The sequence below is a fragment of the Physcomitrium patens genome, chromosome 8 (genome assembly GCF_059467195.1).
Source record: "Physcomitrium patens ecotype Gransden chromosome 8, ASM5946719v1, whole genome shotgun sequence".
NCBI classification, from domain to species: Eukaryota; Viridiplantae; Streptophyta; class Bryopsida; order Funariales; family Funariaceae; genus Physcomitrium; species Physcomitrium patens.
In genome coordinates this window covers 14578040-14591940 of record NC_143417.1, presented here as the reverse complement: position 1 = coordinate 14591940, position 13901 = coordinate 14578040, and the positions used below count along the sequence as shown (strand labels likewise).

Here is a 13901-nt window from a genome sequence, read left to right as displayed (position 1 = left end):
TAAGAATTAAACAAAGAAAGCAAACAAAAAAAGATAAGTAAAAGTCAAAATAAAAGTCAAAGTAAAATAGAATAGAAATAAAAAAACAAAATTAAAAATTAAAATTAAAAGTAAATTAAAAGTAAAAAATAAAAATAAAACACAAATTTTATAAGTATAACATGTAATAAAATAGTAATTTTAATGATAAATTAATATTATATTAAATTATAACATGTATTACAATTAAACAAATAAATTTATTTATTTAACTATATTTCTTTGTCTTAAAATGGTAATTTTTTAACATTATTCTTGTAAACATTTACAAACATACTATTAAATAAAGTTTACAAGTATAACATGTATTAAAATTAAATATAAAATTAAAATTTTAATAAATTAAATTTTTATAAAATTGTTTCATTCATTACCTTCTTTAATTTTAATATAATTTTCTTAAATTATAACAATTAATGAGACAATTTTATAATACAAAAATTTTATTATACAAAATTTTTTTAAAAAAAATATTACAAGTATAACATAAAATCAATAATGTAAATGAGTGAGAAGATAGAAATCACTTATCTTAATCGTATTCCGCTTAAGGCAGCAACCCCTCTCCACTCCAAAAATCGCCACAATTTTAATTTTGATTCAATGGCACCAAACTTTACACCAATAAAATCTCAACTCAAAGATTCTTGTACTCAAAAATTTTCAATATTGAATTGTCACCAGGCACCAAGAAATGCCTTTCTAAACATGAGATATATGAAACTGCTAAGGCAGTAAACCCCTTTCTAGTCTAAAACTCATTATAAATCGCATCAATTTCAATTTAAACATGCAATAACTTTTTAAAAAGCTATTATCAAGATACAAAACCTCCAAAAGTTTCTCTATCAAATATGCAATACATTAAAACTAATTGATGAAAATCTGAGAGCAACTTGGAGTATATAAAACTGCCAAGGTAGTGAACCCCTTCCTAATCAAAAATCTATTAAAAACTAAATTTTAGTCCAATTCAAACATGTGATAATTTTTTAGAAATCTCACATCAAGATACAAAACTTCAAAAAGTTTGAAGTTGAAACACACAACATGTAAAAACAAATTGATGAAAACTCGAGAGTAAATCAATAATCTACTCAACAATACAAATTTTACTATCTTCTAAAGTAAGAAATAGAAATGCTTTGTTTTCAATAATAAGGAAGAGATGTAGAATACTTACCAATGATGAAGAGCTATTTGAATTATTCACTCAATAAAATTAGGCACAATCCATTACAACAAGCAACTTCACATTCATACACACCTATTAGAAGCACCATCTCCCGGCAAATGCACCAAAATGAGGGTGTAAATTTTCACTCTTCAACCCAAGTTACAAAATGGCCTCAAATAAGAGTTACTTGTAATTGATGGTATGAAATGAAATAATAAAATAACAAGAAAAAAAGAATAACAACCACAAAGCAATTAAAATAAATGACTTGAAGCAATTACAACACCTAAAACTAAATCACAGTCTGTTCACTATATTTTCATCCAATAAAAAGTAAAACTAAAAAGTAAAAAGTATATTTTTAGATAGTTAATTTTATTATTTTTTCAATAACGTAAGTAATATGTAAATCCAAATTACTATGAATAAGTTATGAAGTTTTAAAGATATAAAGTAAATAATTAAAAAGTGAAGTAAAAATATTTTACTTCAAAGATAACTTGCTTATAGATCAAGGGTTTGAGCCTCACCAAGGCTCACATATAGTGTATATGGGTGTTTTAGAGAGGCCACGAAGTCTCAATCTTATCCTCCTAACTACCTTCAAGGTGCTATAATCCATATGGGACTTATACACTCCCCTTCCTATAAGGACTACACTAGCTATTGGTCTTCCTATTTTCTATTAGAAGGACCAACATTTTTACAATTTTGACCTCACCATGGTGTTCAAAAACACCCAATTAGCCCGTAGACCTTGTGTGGCCTCCAAATCTTGTTCTATTTCTTCATAAAGGCTCTCAAAGTGGTAAAACTCATTTTTACCAAGATCTTAAAAATTACTCTAAAAATTCCTAAAAAATTCTAAATAGATTCTAAAAAATTATATAATATTTCTATAATTCTAATATCCATTTAAGGCTATATTTTCCTACCTCGGTGATTTTTGATAATAATAAAAATCAATTTAAATCCACTATAAATCCTATTTTTGAGACCAATAACTAAAATGACATGGGGTTCTTTCTCATGCTTATTCTAACTACTAACATTTATAGTTTTTATAAGTAGCACATATAGATAGAAGACCAATATAAATATTGTTCTTAATAAATAATCCTTACTATTCAACAATGAATAAAAATACTAAATCGGTGAAGATAATTCCCTCTAAGACTTACTAAGACTCCATTTCCACCACTAACATTCTAATTTTCTATTTCTCTAAGGATTTCTATACTACTTACTATATTTCGTGATTTAAAGCATTCTAAAATAATAAGTGAGTCAATTTGATGACTTACACTAAGTCTTATCAATACATTTTTTGTTTCTAATTTAGTTTCAACAATCTCAAGCTTCTCATTCTTTAAAAATGGCCATTCTACTTTCTTAAAAAATATATTTACTTTCTTATTTCTTTTTTGTCATCTCTTTTTTATTCATTTCTCACTTGTTTACATATCATCTTTAAGTTCTTGTTCTTGATAGGGTGATTCGGTAAAGTATTAAGTGATATTTTAAAATATCTTGAGATACTTTGAACTTGCATCATATGTAAAATATTATCCAAAAATTCCATGTTTAAAAATTTTAATATCTATATATATATATATATATATATATATATATATATATAATTTTGATTTTTTAACTCTAATATTTAAAATTTTGAATATTTATATATATATACTATTTTATTTTATTTTATAAGAATAAATAAATATATAAATATTTATATATTTTTTATTTCAAATTGCAATCATAATTCAAATTAATATGTATTTATAAGATACTTGTGTTTATATACTTGTGATTTATATACTTTTTTTTATAAGATAAATAATCATTAATATAATTTTTTATTTTATTTATATTTTTTAAATTGACTATTTGACTACAATTTAGATGAGCTTTAATTATATTAGTAAATATCTATGAATTCAAAATTGATTAATTCATCTAAAATTTATACTAGAATGCGTCATTGATTTAAAAAATCATGTCTTTATTATAAATTGACTACCATTCATCTTTATAGAAGTTAATTCTAATGTATTATAAATATCTTATTAAGAATATATTTATATATATTAGAAGAATAATCCAAGTATTAATAATAATATTAAAGTAAATAATAATACAAGAATATTTTTTTATAATTATCATTTGATTTTAAAAATTTAAGTTATTGTGTATGCATATCAAACTTTGATCTAATTCAATCAAATATACATGTTAGAGTTATTATTATTACTATTATATTTTGAATAAATGAAAATTGGCCTTTAACTTCCATTTAAAAAAATATTTATATTCTTAATTTTAAAGAAATGTTATTAAAATAATATTTTAAATCAAATATTATAGAAGAAATATTAATATTGTATGTTGATGGCATCAAGATTCTAATAAAGTATGCATATTCTAACAAAAGAATTAATTTCATCACAATGAATCTTGGTGCCCTATCATATACTCCACATTAATTTTGGTTACAGAATCAAAATTGAAGTGATATACCATATCTATTCAACAAATAATATGATTCAATTATGCCACTTTTTAAGGGAAATCCATCAAATCGAAATATCTCTCGCGTACATAAATTACACATGGATGCGCACATGAAAGAAAAAATTGATACCGTTTGAAAAAAAAAAAAAAAAAAAAAAAAAAACGCACAAAAAACTAAAAGCTTAATCTAATGAACATCGAGTTGATGTGCATGTAGAGCCCATAAAGACAGAAGTGTCTATGCTTTACTTTTACTTTTTCGGGATGCGTGGAATCTCTGTGGCGAGGCTCGTGTGAAGAGAGTTTCGGGAACTAGTTTGAAAATGTACCTATTCACATGCGTGTGTGTACATGGGGAGGTATGACGATAAACAGAAGCTGCGGTGTAGCTTTAGTAATGGATGAATTCGGATGATGAAATATGAATGAATGTGAAGTTTGATTTAGTTGTTGTTATTGTATGCGTTCATTTAGACCTCAATAATTTTCCACCGGCTGTAGGATGAAAGTGTAACAAATAGCCCTATTGTGCAAATAATGACCTTTTCTTCGTTAGATCTATGATCACCCAATCAAGTATTGATTGTATTTCAATTTTTTTGTTTGTATTTCAAACAGCAGGTGGGGGAAATTTATAAATATGAAATATGTATATATATAGCGCTATCCAAGATAAGACATAGCAACAATTATCTAATAAAAAAAAAAACATTTATTGCTATGACTTATCGTCTAGTGTGTAACATTAAAGCTTGTAGATTTAAAAATAACATGTGCACAGGTTAGAATTTAGTGGAAACAAGTCGACGTGACAAACCATACATTTAAAAATTGGTGTCCACAACGCGCACATGTCCATATTGTATGCTTCCTTTTGCTTGTGTTTTCATAGGTCTTTTTGTGGTTGACGATGACAAAAATATATGTTCTTTTCCTAAAAATCAGAAACTTACATATTTGGCAAAAAAAGTATAACGCAGGATCTTTGCATTCCTTTGTCAACAATGCTTGGAAAAAGGCAGTGCTTTGAAAATTGCGACCTTGGTGTAAAGTGGGTCCCACTAAAATGAAACTTTTTCCACCTCCGATTTACGTTTTCGGGTGGATCCATGGACGACGGAATTTCATCCACAAAAAGCGGAACTTCATCGCTATAATCCGATGGATGCATCGGGATCATTCCAAAAAGGGAAAACGTACCAGGTCGCGAGCAAGGAGCTATACCATATATATACGAATAGGAGTACGTATAAATTTGGATTACGCTGTCGTCTTTGTACCAAGAAAGGAGCTTTTCCCCTCCTTCTGCCTTCGGTTGCTACTTTCCGACTGTGTAACTTTCCTCGTAGGCGTTCATCAGGTCGTATAAAATAGGGACCCCTCCACACGCTGCCCTAGTGACGCAAGCCGACCTTCCTTCAGCTAGCGCGACGGGGTGAGGCGGTACCTACCCCAGTTACCGCCCTACCTCCCTCCCCCCCTTCCCACGGCCCTTCTTCCCCTTCCGCTGCCCTCGTTCGCTGCGTTGCGTTGCGTAGCTTGGCGTCGCTCGCTTTGCCTTTGCTGTGTGTGCAGCTTCTGAGCTCGATTCCAATCCGTTGCTCATTCTCTTGTGGGTTTGCCCTACTACACAGTTCGTAGCGGCGTTTCAGTGGGGTGCATGAAACTTCGTCTCAATTTTTGGTTTCCACCCACAAGGGTTGTTGGTTGAGTTCAATCTTGAGCTGGTTGAGGGTGTTGAGTGTGTCCATTGGGCTGGAGCTCGTGTTTTCTTCTGGGTCGTGGTTGGTTTTTGTGGGAATTGGAAGAGATGGGGGTGAATGTAGAAGACTAGGGTGGTCTACGGCCTTAGCTGTAGAGGGTAGAGGAGAGGGGGTGCGAGTCAGCGAGCTCGGCCATAGTGTGCGAGTGGCTGTAGTTTTCGTAACTTTCCTCTTCTGCTTCTGCTGATGCGGCTAGTTCCGCTTCGTCTCGTTGTATGAGCTTTGGTGATCGCTACACCGCCATTGAGCTTCACCGTGAACTTCGCTCTCGCGCTGTCTAGCGTTCTCTTTGTGTCTTTGTGGAGCCCTTCGCTTCTTGGGGTTGAAGGAAGAACTGGGGGGGAGGAAGACGTAGCTTTAGCTGCAGCTGGGGCGGTTCTCAGGGGAGAGAGATGCCTATGGGTGAATCGGTGGGGTGAGAGAGACGGAGAACTCTTCTTGAGAAGAGTAGAGGTACTGTTTGCTTGTAAATATTTTTTAAGCAGAGGAAGTTGTTGTGACGAGAGAAGCAGATTTGGGAGGAGTAAGAAGAGTGTTCATACCGGCGTGAATAGTGGTATTGATATTATGTAGCAGGCTCGATTACCGAAGAGCGTTTGATGGGAGCTGAAGGTGGTATGCAGCGAGCCATTGTTTTGTCGTGGTCTATTGCAACGAGTGGAGGGAACGTAAGCTGTAGAGTGGGCATGGGTGAGTCACGGGATGGGGGGTCACAAGTCATGGTGGCTCCACAGCAGCTACAACTGCCGCTGAAACGAAGTCATCAGAACCAAAACAACCGACAGTGTAGTGGCGCCATCAACGGCGCTAGTAATAGCGTTCGGGGGGCAAACCCTGCTATGTTGGACACTCCCGATGAGTTTCCCGTTGGAATGCGTGTCCTTGTTGTCGATGACGATCCCACTTGCCTCGTGCTTCTGGAGCGAATGCTGATCCTATGCTCTTATCGAGGTATCTTCACCCCCTCGGAGTATTCTCATGGCTAACTGCTCAATGTTGCTTGAACATGGTAATGAAAATAGAAAACAATAACACACAGTTTATCACTGGCGGTCATATGTGTGGAAGAGGATGGCCTCCTTAAGACATTAGGTCATGAGGAACCGCTCCCCATGTTGCAGTCGCTTGAATTGGACTCTTGAGGAATTTCGGCCACGTCAATGAGGAGTTTGCAGAATAGAAGCAAAGAAAGACAAGACGCTTTTTGCCGTTAATGGTCAGGATAAATCAACTGACTTTGGCGAGCAACAGTTTTCCTTAGATTTCAACGTCTTTAGTTATATTAATCCTGTCGCATGCATCTCATCGGAATCTCTGAAGGCAGAAAAGGTTTATTGGTTGTTCGTCGTGATTTTTCCTTTGCCGATCTTCTTTAGTCATAGGCGATTTGAATAGTCATCATGCAAGAGTCACTTTTTTCCTTCCTTCTTCTTCTGTTCGTGTTGGGTTCTTAGTCCGCTCAACTGAGTTGTAACGCAGCTTAACATGTGGAGAGTTCTCTAGAATCACATTGTACTCAATTACTATGTGATGAATTACTGTGTTCGGTCCCATGTAGTGGATTTCGTGTACAATTGTTTACTTCAAATGACATCTTTGTCAAAGCTATAACGTTGTTGAATATGTTGAGGTCAAAATTCTTTTCGCAATTTATTTTGGAATGTGAGAGATAAGTTTTCGGGGCAATCGCTCATCCGAGAATGCGAAGCGACTCTTACTTATTATGTGGGTGTTGCTTCAGTTACTACTTGCGGAAGGGCAACAGATGCACTGTTGTTGCTCAGGGAAGACATCGGCAAATTTGATCTTGTCATCAGTGACGTTGACATGCCGGATATGGATGGGTTCAAATTGCTGGAGCTCGTTGGGCTAGAGATGGACTTGCCTGTCATTAGTAAGTGATATGTATCAGCTTGATATGCTGCTTCATGGGGTTTAATTGTCAGTAAGCCTGTTCTCAAGGAATTCCTTGCTATTAATTTAATAGAAGTTCTGTGAAATTTCCCCTACTCGCATTTCCGTTGGTTGGGCTTTTCATTTCTTCAATGTCACCTTTTTATTTTATTCTCTTAACTGGGTTAGCTTCTGTACTTGCAGTGATGTCTGGAAACGGAGAGACAAGTGCAGTCATGGAAGGTGTTATTCACGGTGCATGCGACTATCTTATCAAGCCGGTGGGAATAAAAGAATTGAGAAACGTTTGGCAGCATGTGGTTAGGAAAAAGCGGCAAGAAGTTAAAGCCGTATCAATGAAGAGTATCGAGGAAGCTGGTGGCTGTGAGAGACAGAAGCGGGCTGGTGGAGCAGACGATGCGGACTACACGTCTTCTGCTACGGACACCACTGATGGTAACTGGAAGTTGTCGAAAAGGAGGAAAGGGGAGTTCAAGGAAGAAAATGAGGACGATAACGAGGAGAACGACGACCCATCTACCATGAAGAAACCTCGAGTAGTGTGGTCTGTCGAACTTCATCAGCAGTTCGTCAGTGCTGTGAACCAGTTAGGAATAGACAGTAAGTTTCTTGTTATGACACTCCAAAGAAGCCTGGAACCGTATGTATTGTCAGTATTAGCAAAGGTGGCGTTGACCTACTCCTACAGATGAATCCGAGGTTAAGCGCTACCATGTGAATTACTTTTTGTTAGTTGGGATTCTTTCATTCCTTGAACACATTTTCTTGCCTTTTTCTTCATGCAGAGGCTGTTCCTAAGCGGATTTTGGAGTTGATGGGCGTGCAAGGTCTCACTCGTGAAAACGTAGCGAGCCACTTGCAGGTAATACCTGCGACATTGAACATGTTTGTGATGTTGTCGTGTACACAATGTGATATTGCCCACTTTTAAGATAGGTAATGAGTCCCGCGTATCTGTGCGTTCCTGTAATTGAAACGTCTATTCACGAGTTTGGATTCGAATTCTTACCAGTTTGTTTGAAGCTCTGAAGTTCAAGAGCCTTTGGCGCTTCCTTGCCCAGCTTCATTTTACAGAGGCATCACCTGTCGATATTGTGCAGCTAGTGTTTGGTACTTACAGATGCTTTGGTTCACCTGGTTGTACAGAAATACCGCTTATATTTGAAGAGACTTAGTGGCGTCACAAACCAGCAGTGTAGCATGAGTGCGCATTTTTGCGGCACTGAGCCATCTTCTATGATATCTCCCGATATGGGTATAGCAAACGGGCAGCTTACTCCTCAAGCGTTAGCCCAGCTCCACATGTTGGGCAGGATGAATTCTTCCAATGTAATAGGTTTCTCTGGTGGCCTCGACCCCACGTTAAGTCATCAATTTTTTCTGCAGGACTTGCCTAGACCTCCGCACTTAAAGGACATGTTAAAAAACAACGCTGGGTTCTTATCTTCTTTTCCAAATGGATTACAACACCTGGATCAGCTGTCTGAGCCTCACCATCTCTCTGTGGTGAATGATTTGGAGGATTACCCTACTAACACCAAGGTCTTCCCTCAGTTGAATGGGAACCCTGGTATGTCGATTGGATCTGTAGGAATCGCCGAAACAAACTTCGGCTCAAATTCCAATGGTGACTCACTGTTGATGCATATACTACATTCAAGGGCTGCTCATCAAGGCGGAGGGTCGTCTTCAAACTTGCCACAACCTAGAGCTGGTCTGAGTCCATCTCATCCTCTCTCGAATGACATCAATTTTGCTCATGTAGGTTCTTTGCCCAACCTGGCTGGAAACTTGGTCCCTACAGCTGAGTTATCATCAATACCAGGGTCGGCAGGTGGAAGAGATCTCTCATCCTCAGTAGGTTTCACAGGAGCTTCTCTATCAAGTCCTTTGGGTTCTATAGTCCGTGGGCCTCTTGCGGCTGAGGAACCATCCAACCTTGTCAACTCCACGAGTGGCACCTTCAGCTGCATGGTACCCTCTGTCCAGTCATCGATACTTAGAGGTGTTGCGTTGCATACCTCTTTGAACGAAGGCTTGGATCAACAACTGCCAATGTGGGCATTGTACCAAAACCCTGTAAACCGCTTGAGCCATGGGAACTCACAAGGGCTCTCTCATGACACCTTGCAATGGTCAGGATTGACAGAGAACCTAGGTTTAGGAGATATGGGTCAGTCTCTGAGTGCGGGCCTAAGCTCTCAGTATTCCTCTCAAAGCCAGGATCATGGGATTGGGTTTGCAGCTCGCAGCCAAAGAATAGCATATACTCAACAGAATGTGGGCTTCCCAGTCAGTTCTGCACTGGACAGCAGAATGGTCAGGTCTTCTTACGAGCCAGAAGGTTTTCAGGGAGTTCTATGATCGACAATGACATCTGGAAAACGATTCATAGCTGGGGTATTTAAGCTTAAGCTTTTTTGTATGAGAGTCTAACTGAAGAAAACTAGGGTTCTGCAGTAGTCTGCTCAGTCTTTTTCCCTTTGAAGTCTGGATTCATACAAATGGGAGCTGCTGCTCTTAGAAATTCATCTTTTACCTTCCACAGCGCTGGTGGTGTCTAGAACCCTTGAACATCTCTCGGACACCAGGAGGGCATGCGTCGTTTTCTGATTGGACCAGGTTCCTGAAGCCCAAACCTATGAACAGCAGCATCCACTACGTTGGCTTCGGTGCTCTGGAAGGTGATGAGTTCCATGCAAGTCACAAATTCAGTGACCAGTTGATTCGGCCATCCTGGCGTCCACAGTGCGCTATGGTTGTCGATGGTGACGACCTACCGGAGGTAGATACATTGAGGGGCCCGGCCATGAGCTGTCCATGTAAATCAACCTTCTCCTTGTGACATTCTAAAAACTGTAGCCTGTGTCTGTGCCTGTTGTACAACCTGAACCTCTCACATAGTGCTCAGTCAGTCTTCACTTGCTCATTTTGTGAATGTCGTTTGTATCAGAACCTGTTGGGACCCTATTGTGTAGAAACTACACGTCAGTGTCTAGATTAGCCAAAGCTCACATCAGACAAAAGTAATTCGATTCAATAGTTACAGAAGTATTGCAAAACTTCTCATGTTGTGGGATGTATTCATGAGACTTCTTCACATCTCTGTGCTGGCATCAAATATTCTCGACAGCTATGGAGGAATGAGATCATCTGAGGGTGGTACATAGCTTTTAGCTTCTGGCTTTCTGGTTACGGCTTTTGTCTCTAGAAGGTCCCCAGCTGAATTCACTCTCCAAGCTCCCGGTCACCACGTATGCTTGGTACACCGCTTTTGCAACCGAATTCTGAGGATGAGAACACGATTGCACTTTGAGTGCACTCATGACATGTGAACGCACTCTGATCATGAACTCCGTATTGATGAGTTTTGACCAGCCTCCTAGGCTTTTACACAGTTTGAACCTACACTGATGGACCATACATGCCGTATAGGTTTCATCATTTGCCGTAGGGAAGGGCTTTGCTTTAGAGGGGGTATGCAAGGAGGGCGGGAGAGAGGGGTAACCCTCCTTATCTCAGAATCTGATTGGGGAGTAAATAATTGAACAAATAAACGAATAACAAATAATAAAAACATAACGAGCGCGAGCGAGCAGAAGTGCACGGCCTCTGCTGCTACCAGGATTTGATCTGCTCTGTACCCACACGCAAAGACAATCATATCAATCGTGGACAGAATAGTCCTATACTGACGGCGACACTAATAAAAACAAGTGGTGGGGGATTGTGATTGGCTGAAAACGTTTTCCTACGAAACTGATTGGTTCTCCTATCAACACTTTTCCCTGACAGACTGCCACGGGCTGGACAGAAACAAAATAACTCGTGAAAGGTGATGTGGGTTGAGGTTATTTTCCATGAACCCAGATATTTTGGATAATGACTTGCTTCAGTTCATGGACCAGTTTCACCCTACGAAAGCAACTCTAACCATTACCAAATTAACATGAATGACACAGAACTCTGCAACACATTTGCAAAAAGCACACTGAATTCACTTCACACCCCCTCTCCTCAAAAATGATTGAGCTTTCTCGGTGAAATATGTGGACTCATGTGTCACATCTACTGTCGTTTTAGCAGCCCTTGAGGTTTAGTAGTTGAGGCCCATGCTAAGAACCTCTCTTTCCACAACAAGTTTCTACAGTGAAAACAATGTTTTTGAGACACCTGATTTTTAGCTCAGTGTTACAAATATGCAGGAAAAAAAAAAAAAAAAAAAAAAAAAAAAACTTAAAAGCTTGTGATGGTATTGTGGCACACATAAAGGTGTAATGAATGCATTGGATGTGTTGTTTGATTTGTGAAGAAGATTTGTGTTATGAATTATGCCTCCTGATTGGGTTTGTAAATAACTTCATCCACTTAAACGTAGGGGGGTAGTTTTCTTATTTCTTCAGCTTTGTTGTGTTTTAAAACTATAGTAATATGTGGTTTGTGTGGTTTTGTTGTTTGGGTTTAGTATTAAACCTTATAACATATTATTGTAAGTTATTTCTTCATGACATGGTCTTCTTATTAAATTATATGTGTTTATATATAGATATATATATCAAAATAAACACTTGCATTGGATTAGCACATGGAATGAATGTATCAGTTCTTGTAGTAAAAAAAAGAACTGTGATTGAACAATAAAGGTATCTTCAGAGGAATGCTCTTTAAGAGGGTGCCTTGTGAGAAAATAAGCCTTTGCAGAAGGATCATTTGTTTAATTATGAATAATACGATTTTCACTCTATTTAGGTTAAGATTGGCAAGTGCTAATTATGATATCCCTTCATGGTAACATGTGGGAACTCTTCCATTCAAGAAAGGGACTCTATTATTTAATTGTACAATGTTTATTTCTTGTATTGATATCTTATAATACTCTTACATGATTCATGCATTAGTTTGTGACAGTAAAATATTACCAAAAACAAGAGAGTACATGTAAAGATCATAAAAAACCATCACAAAGATTCAACACTAAAAACTAGATTTCAAAAAGAGTAAAGTGTAAATTGCATGTTTATGCAATAGGAAAATAAATTACCGTCTATAGATTTCTAAAGAGCTTATATCTAGTAATTATTATTCTTTTTTATAATAAAGTATTTAAATTTTTTTAAATTTAAAGATGAAGAAGTATGATAAATTTTTATTATATTTTTGCATGTGCTTGTAGAATTAGACTCGAGTGTCTTTAAAATTAAGTCTCAATGTGTAAATGATTTATTTATTCATTTCAATGTTTTGAAGGTTTAGTATTCTTCAATTTTTTTTTTCAATGCAACAGTGTCTACATCTTCCTTTCTATTGCCCATGATTGCAAAGCACCTAACTCAACACCTTTATACCACTATTCTTTTCTCAAGCATATTTTGTTAACAGAGAAATAAAAAAAGAAAAATTAAAAATCATGAAAATAAGGTTTGATAATTTTAGGCAGAAATACCGAATATTCTCTGAGAAAATCTATTCGATCATTTATGTTTGAAAATAAACATACACTTAAAAAAATTATATGTCTGCAAAATTCATAATTTAATAGAAAAAAAGTCCCATGAGCTTTTGAAATTTTAAAGAATGTATAGATAATGTAGTTATAAAATATGCAACCAAACTGATAACAAATTTGATTGTATTAAGTGCAAACTGTTGTTTTTAGTTTTAAACAAATGTCTTATCTTTTATTAAAGTGTAAACTTATCTTGACATATGTTTCTTTTGTGGATTTTAATATGAATCTATTTTTCTATGTTGTTTAATTATAGAAGCAGTAACAAGCTATTCAAATTCCTAAGTTCCATTTTCATTTCCAAAAATATTTAATTTTTTCAAAATATTTTTTTAATATAAAATATGACAAAAATATAGAATATATCTTGAAGCAAATTTGAAATGGTTTTCTTATTTGGTCCGTGTTAAATTAAGATTGGTGGACTTAGTCATTAACATCTTGTTTATTATTTTCCAGAAAAATGACTTTAGTTAATTATAAAAATAATCACTCTTTTAATAATATATTTTATTTTTCTATGCAATTTCTTTGTAATTTATTTATTATATTTAAATAAAATTTACATAGGTACATTATAAAAAATAAATAATTTAAGTATTGAAAAAGTTTTATTTTTTTAAAATCTTAGAATAATTTTCAAATTAATTTCAAATAAAAAATCAAATTAATTTATGAAATAAATTTATATACTAAATTTAGATTAAATTATATTAAAATAAATACTTTTATTTTTAATTAATTAAAAAAAAACAAAAACAATTATATAAAATATTTTTAGAAATTATATATATATATATATATATATTAAAGTTTTTAGAAATGTTACAATTTTGATTGTGCATTCTATCAATTATGCAATTTAATTTTTTATAACTATTTTGAAGAATTATTTACAAATTATAACTTGTAAACTTGTTATAAGAAATATATATATATATATATATATATATATATATATATAGACTCAAAAAAGTTATTGGAC

At 35.2% G+C, this 13901-nt stretch overlaps 1 protein-coding gene across 1 annotated transcript; it reads left to right on the top strand.

The window, feature by feature from the left end:
- Positions 1-5243: 5243 nt before the first annotated feature.
- LOC112286018 (uncharacterized) lies at positions 5244-10740 on the top strand. Its single transcript, XM_024527507.3, has 5 exons — positions 5244-6447; positions 7238-7390; positions 7594-8010; positions 8196-8272; positions 8557-10740. The coding sequence occupies exons 1-5, from the start codon at positions 6096-6098 to the stop codon at positions 9772-9774; spliced, it is 2217 nt and encodes a 738-aa protein (XP_024383275.1). The 5' UTR covers positions 5244-6095; the 3' UTR covers positions 9775-10740.
- The last annotated feature ends 3161 nt before the right edge of the window (positions 10741-13901 follow it).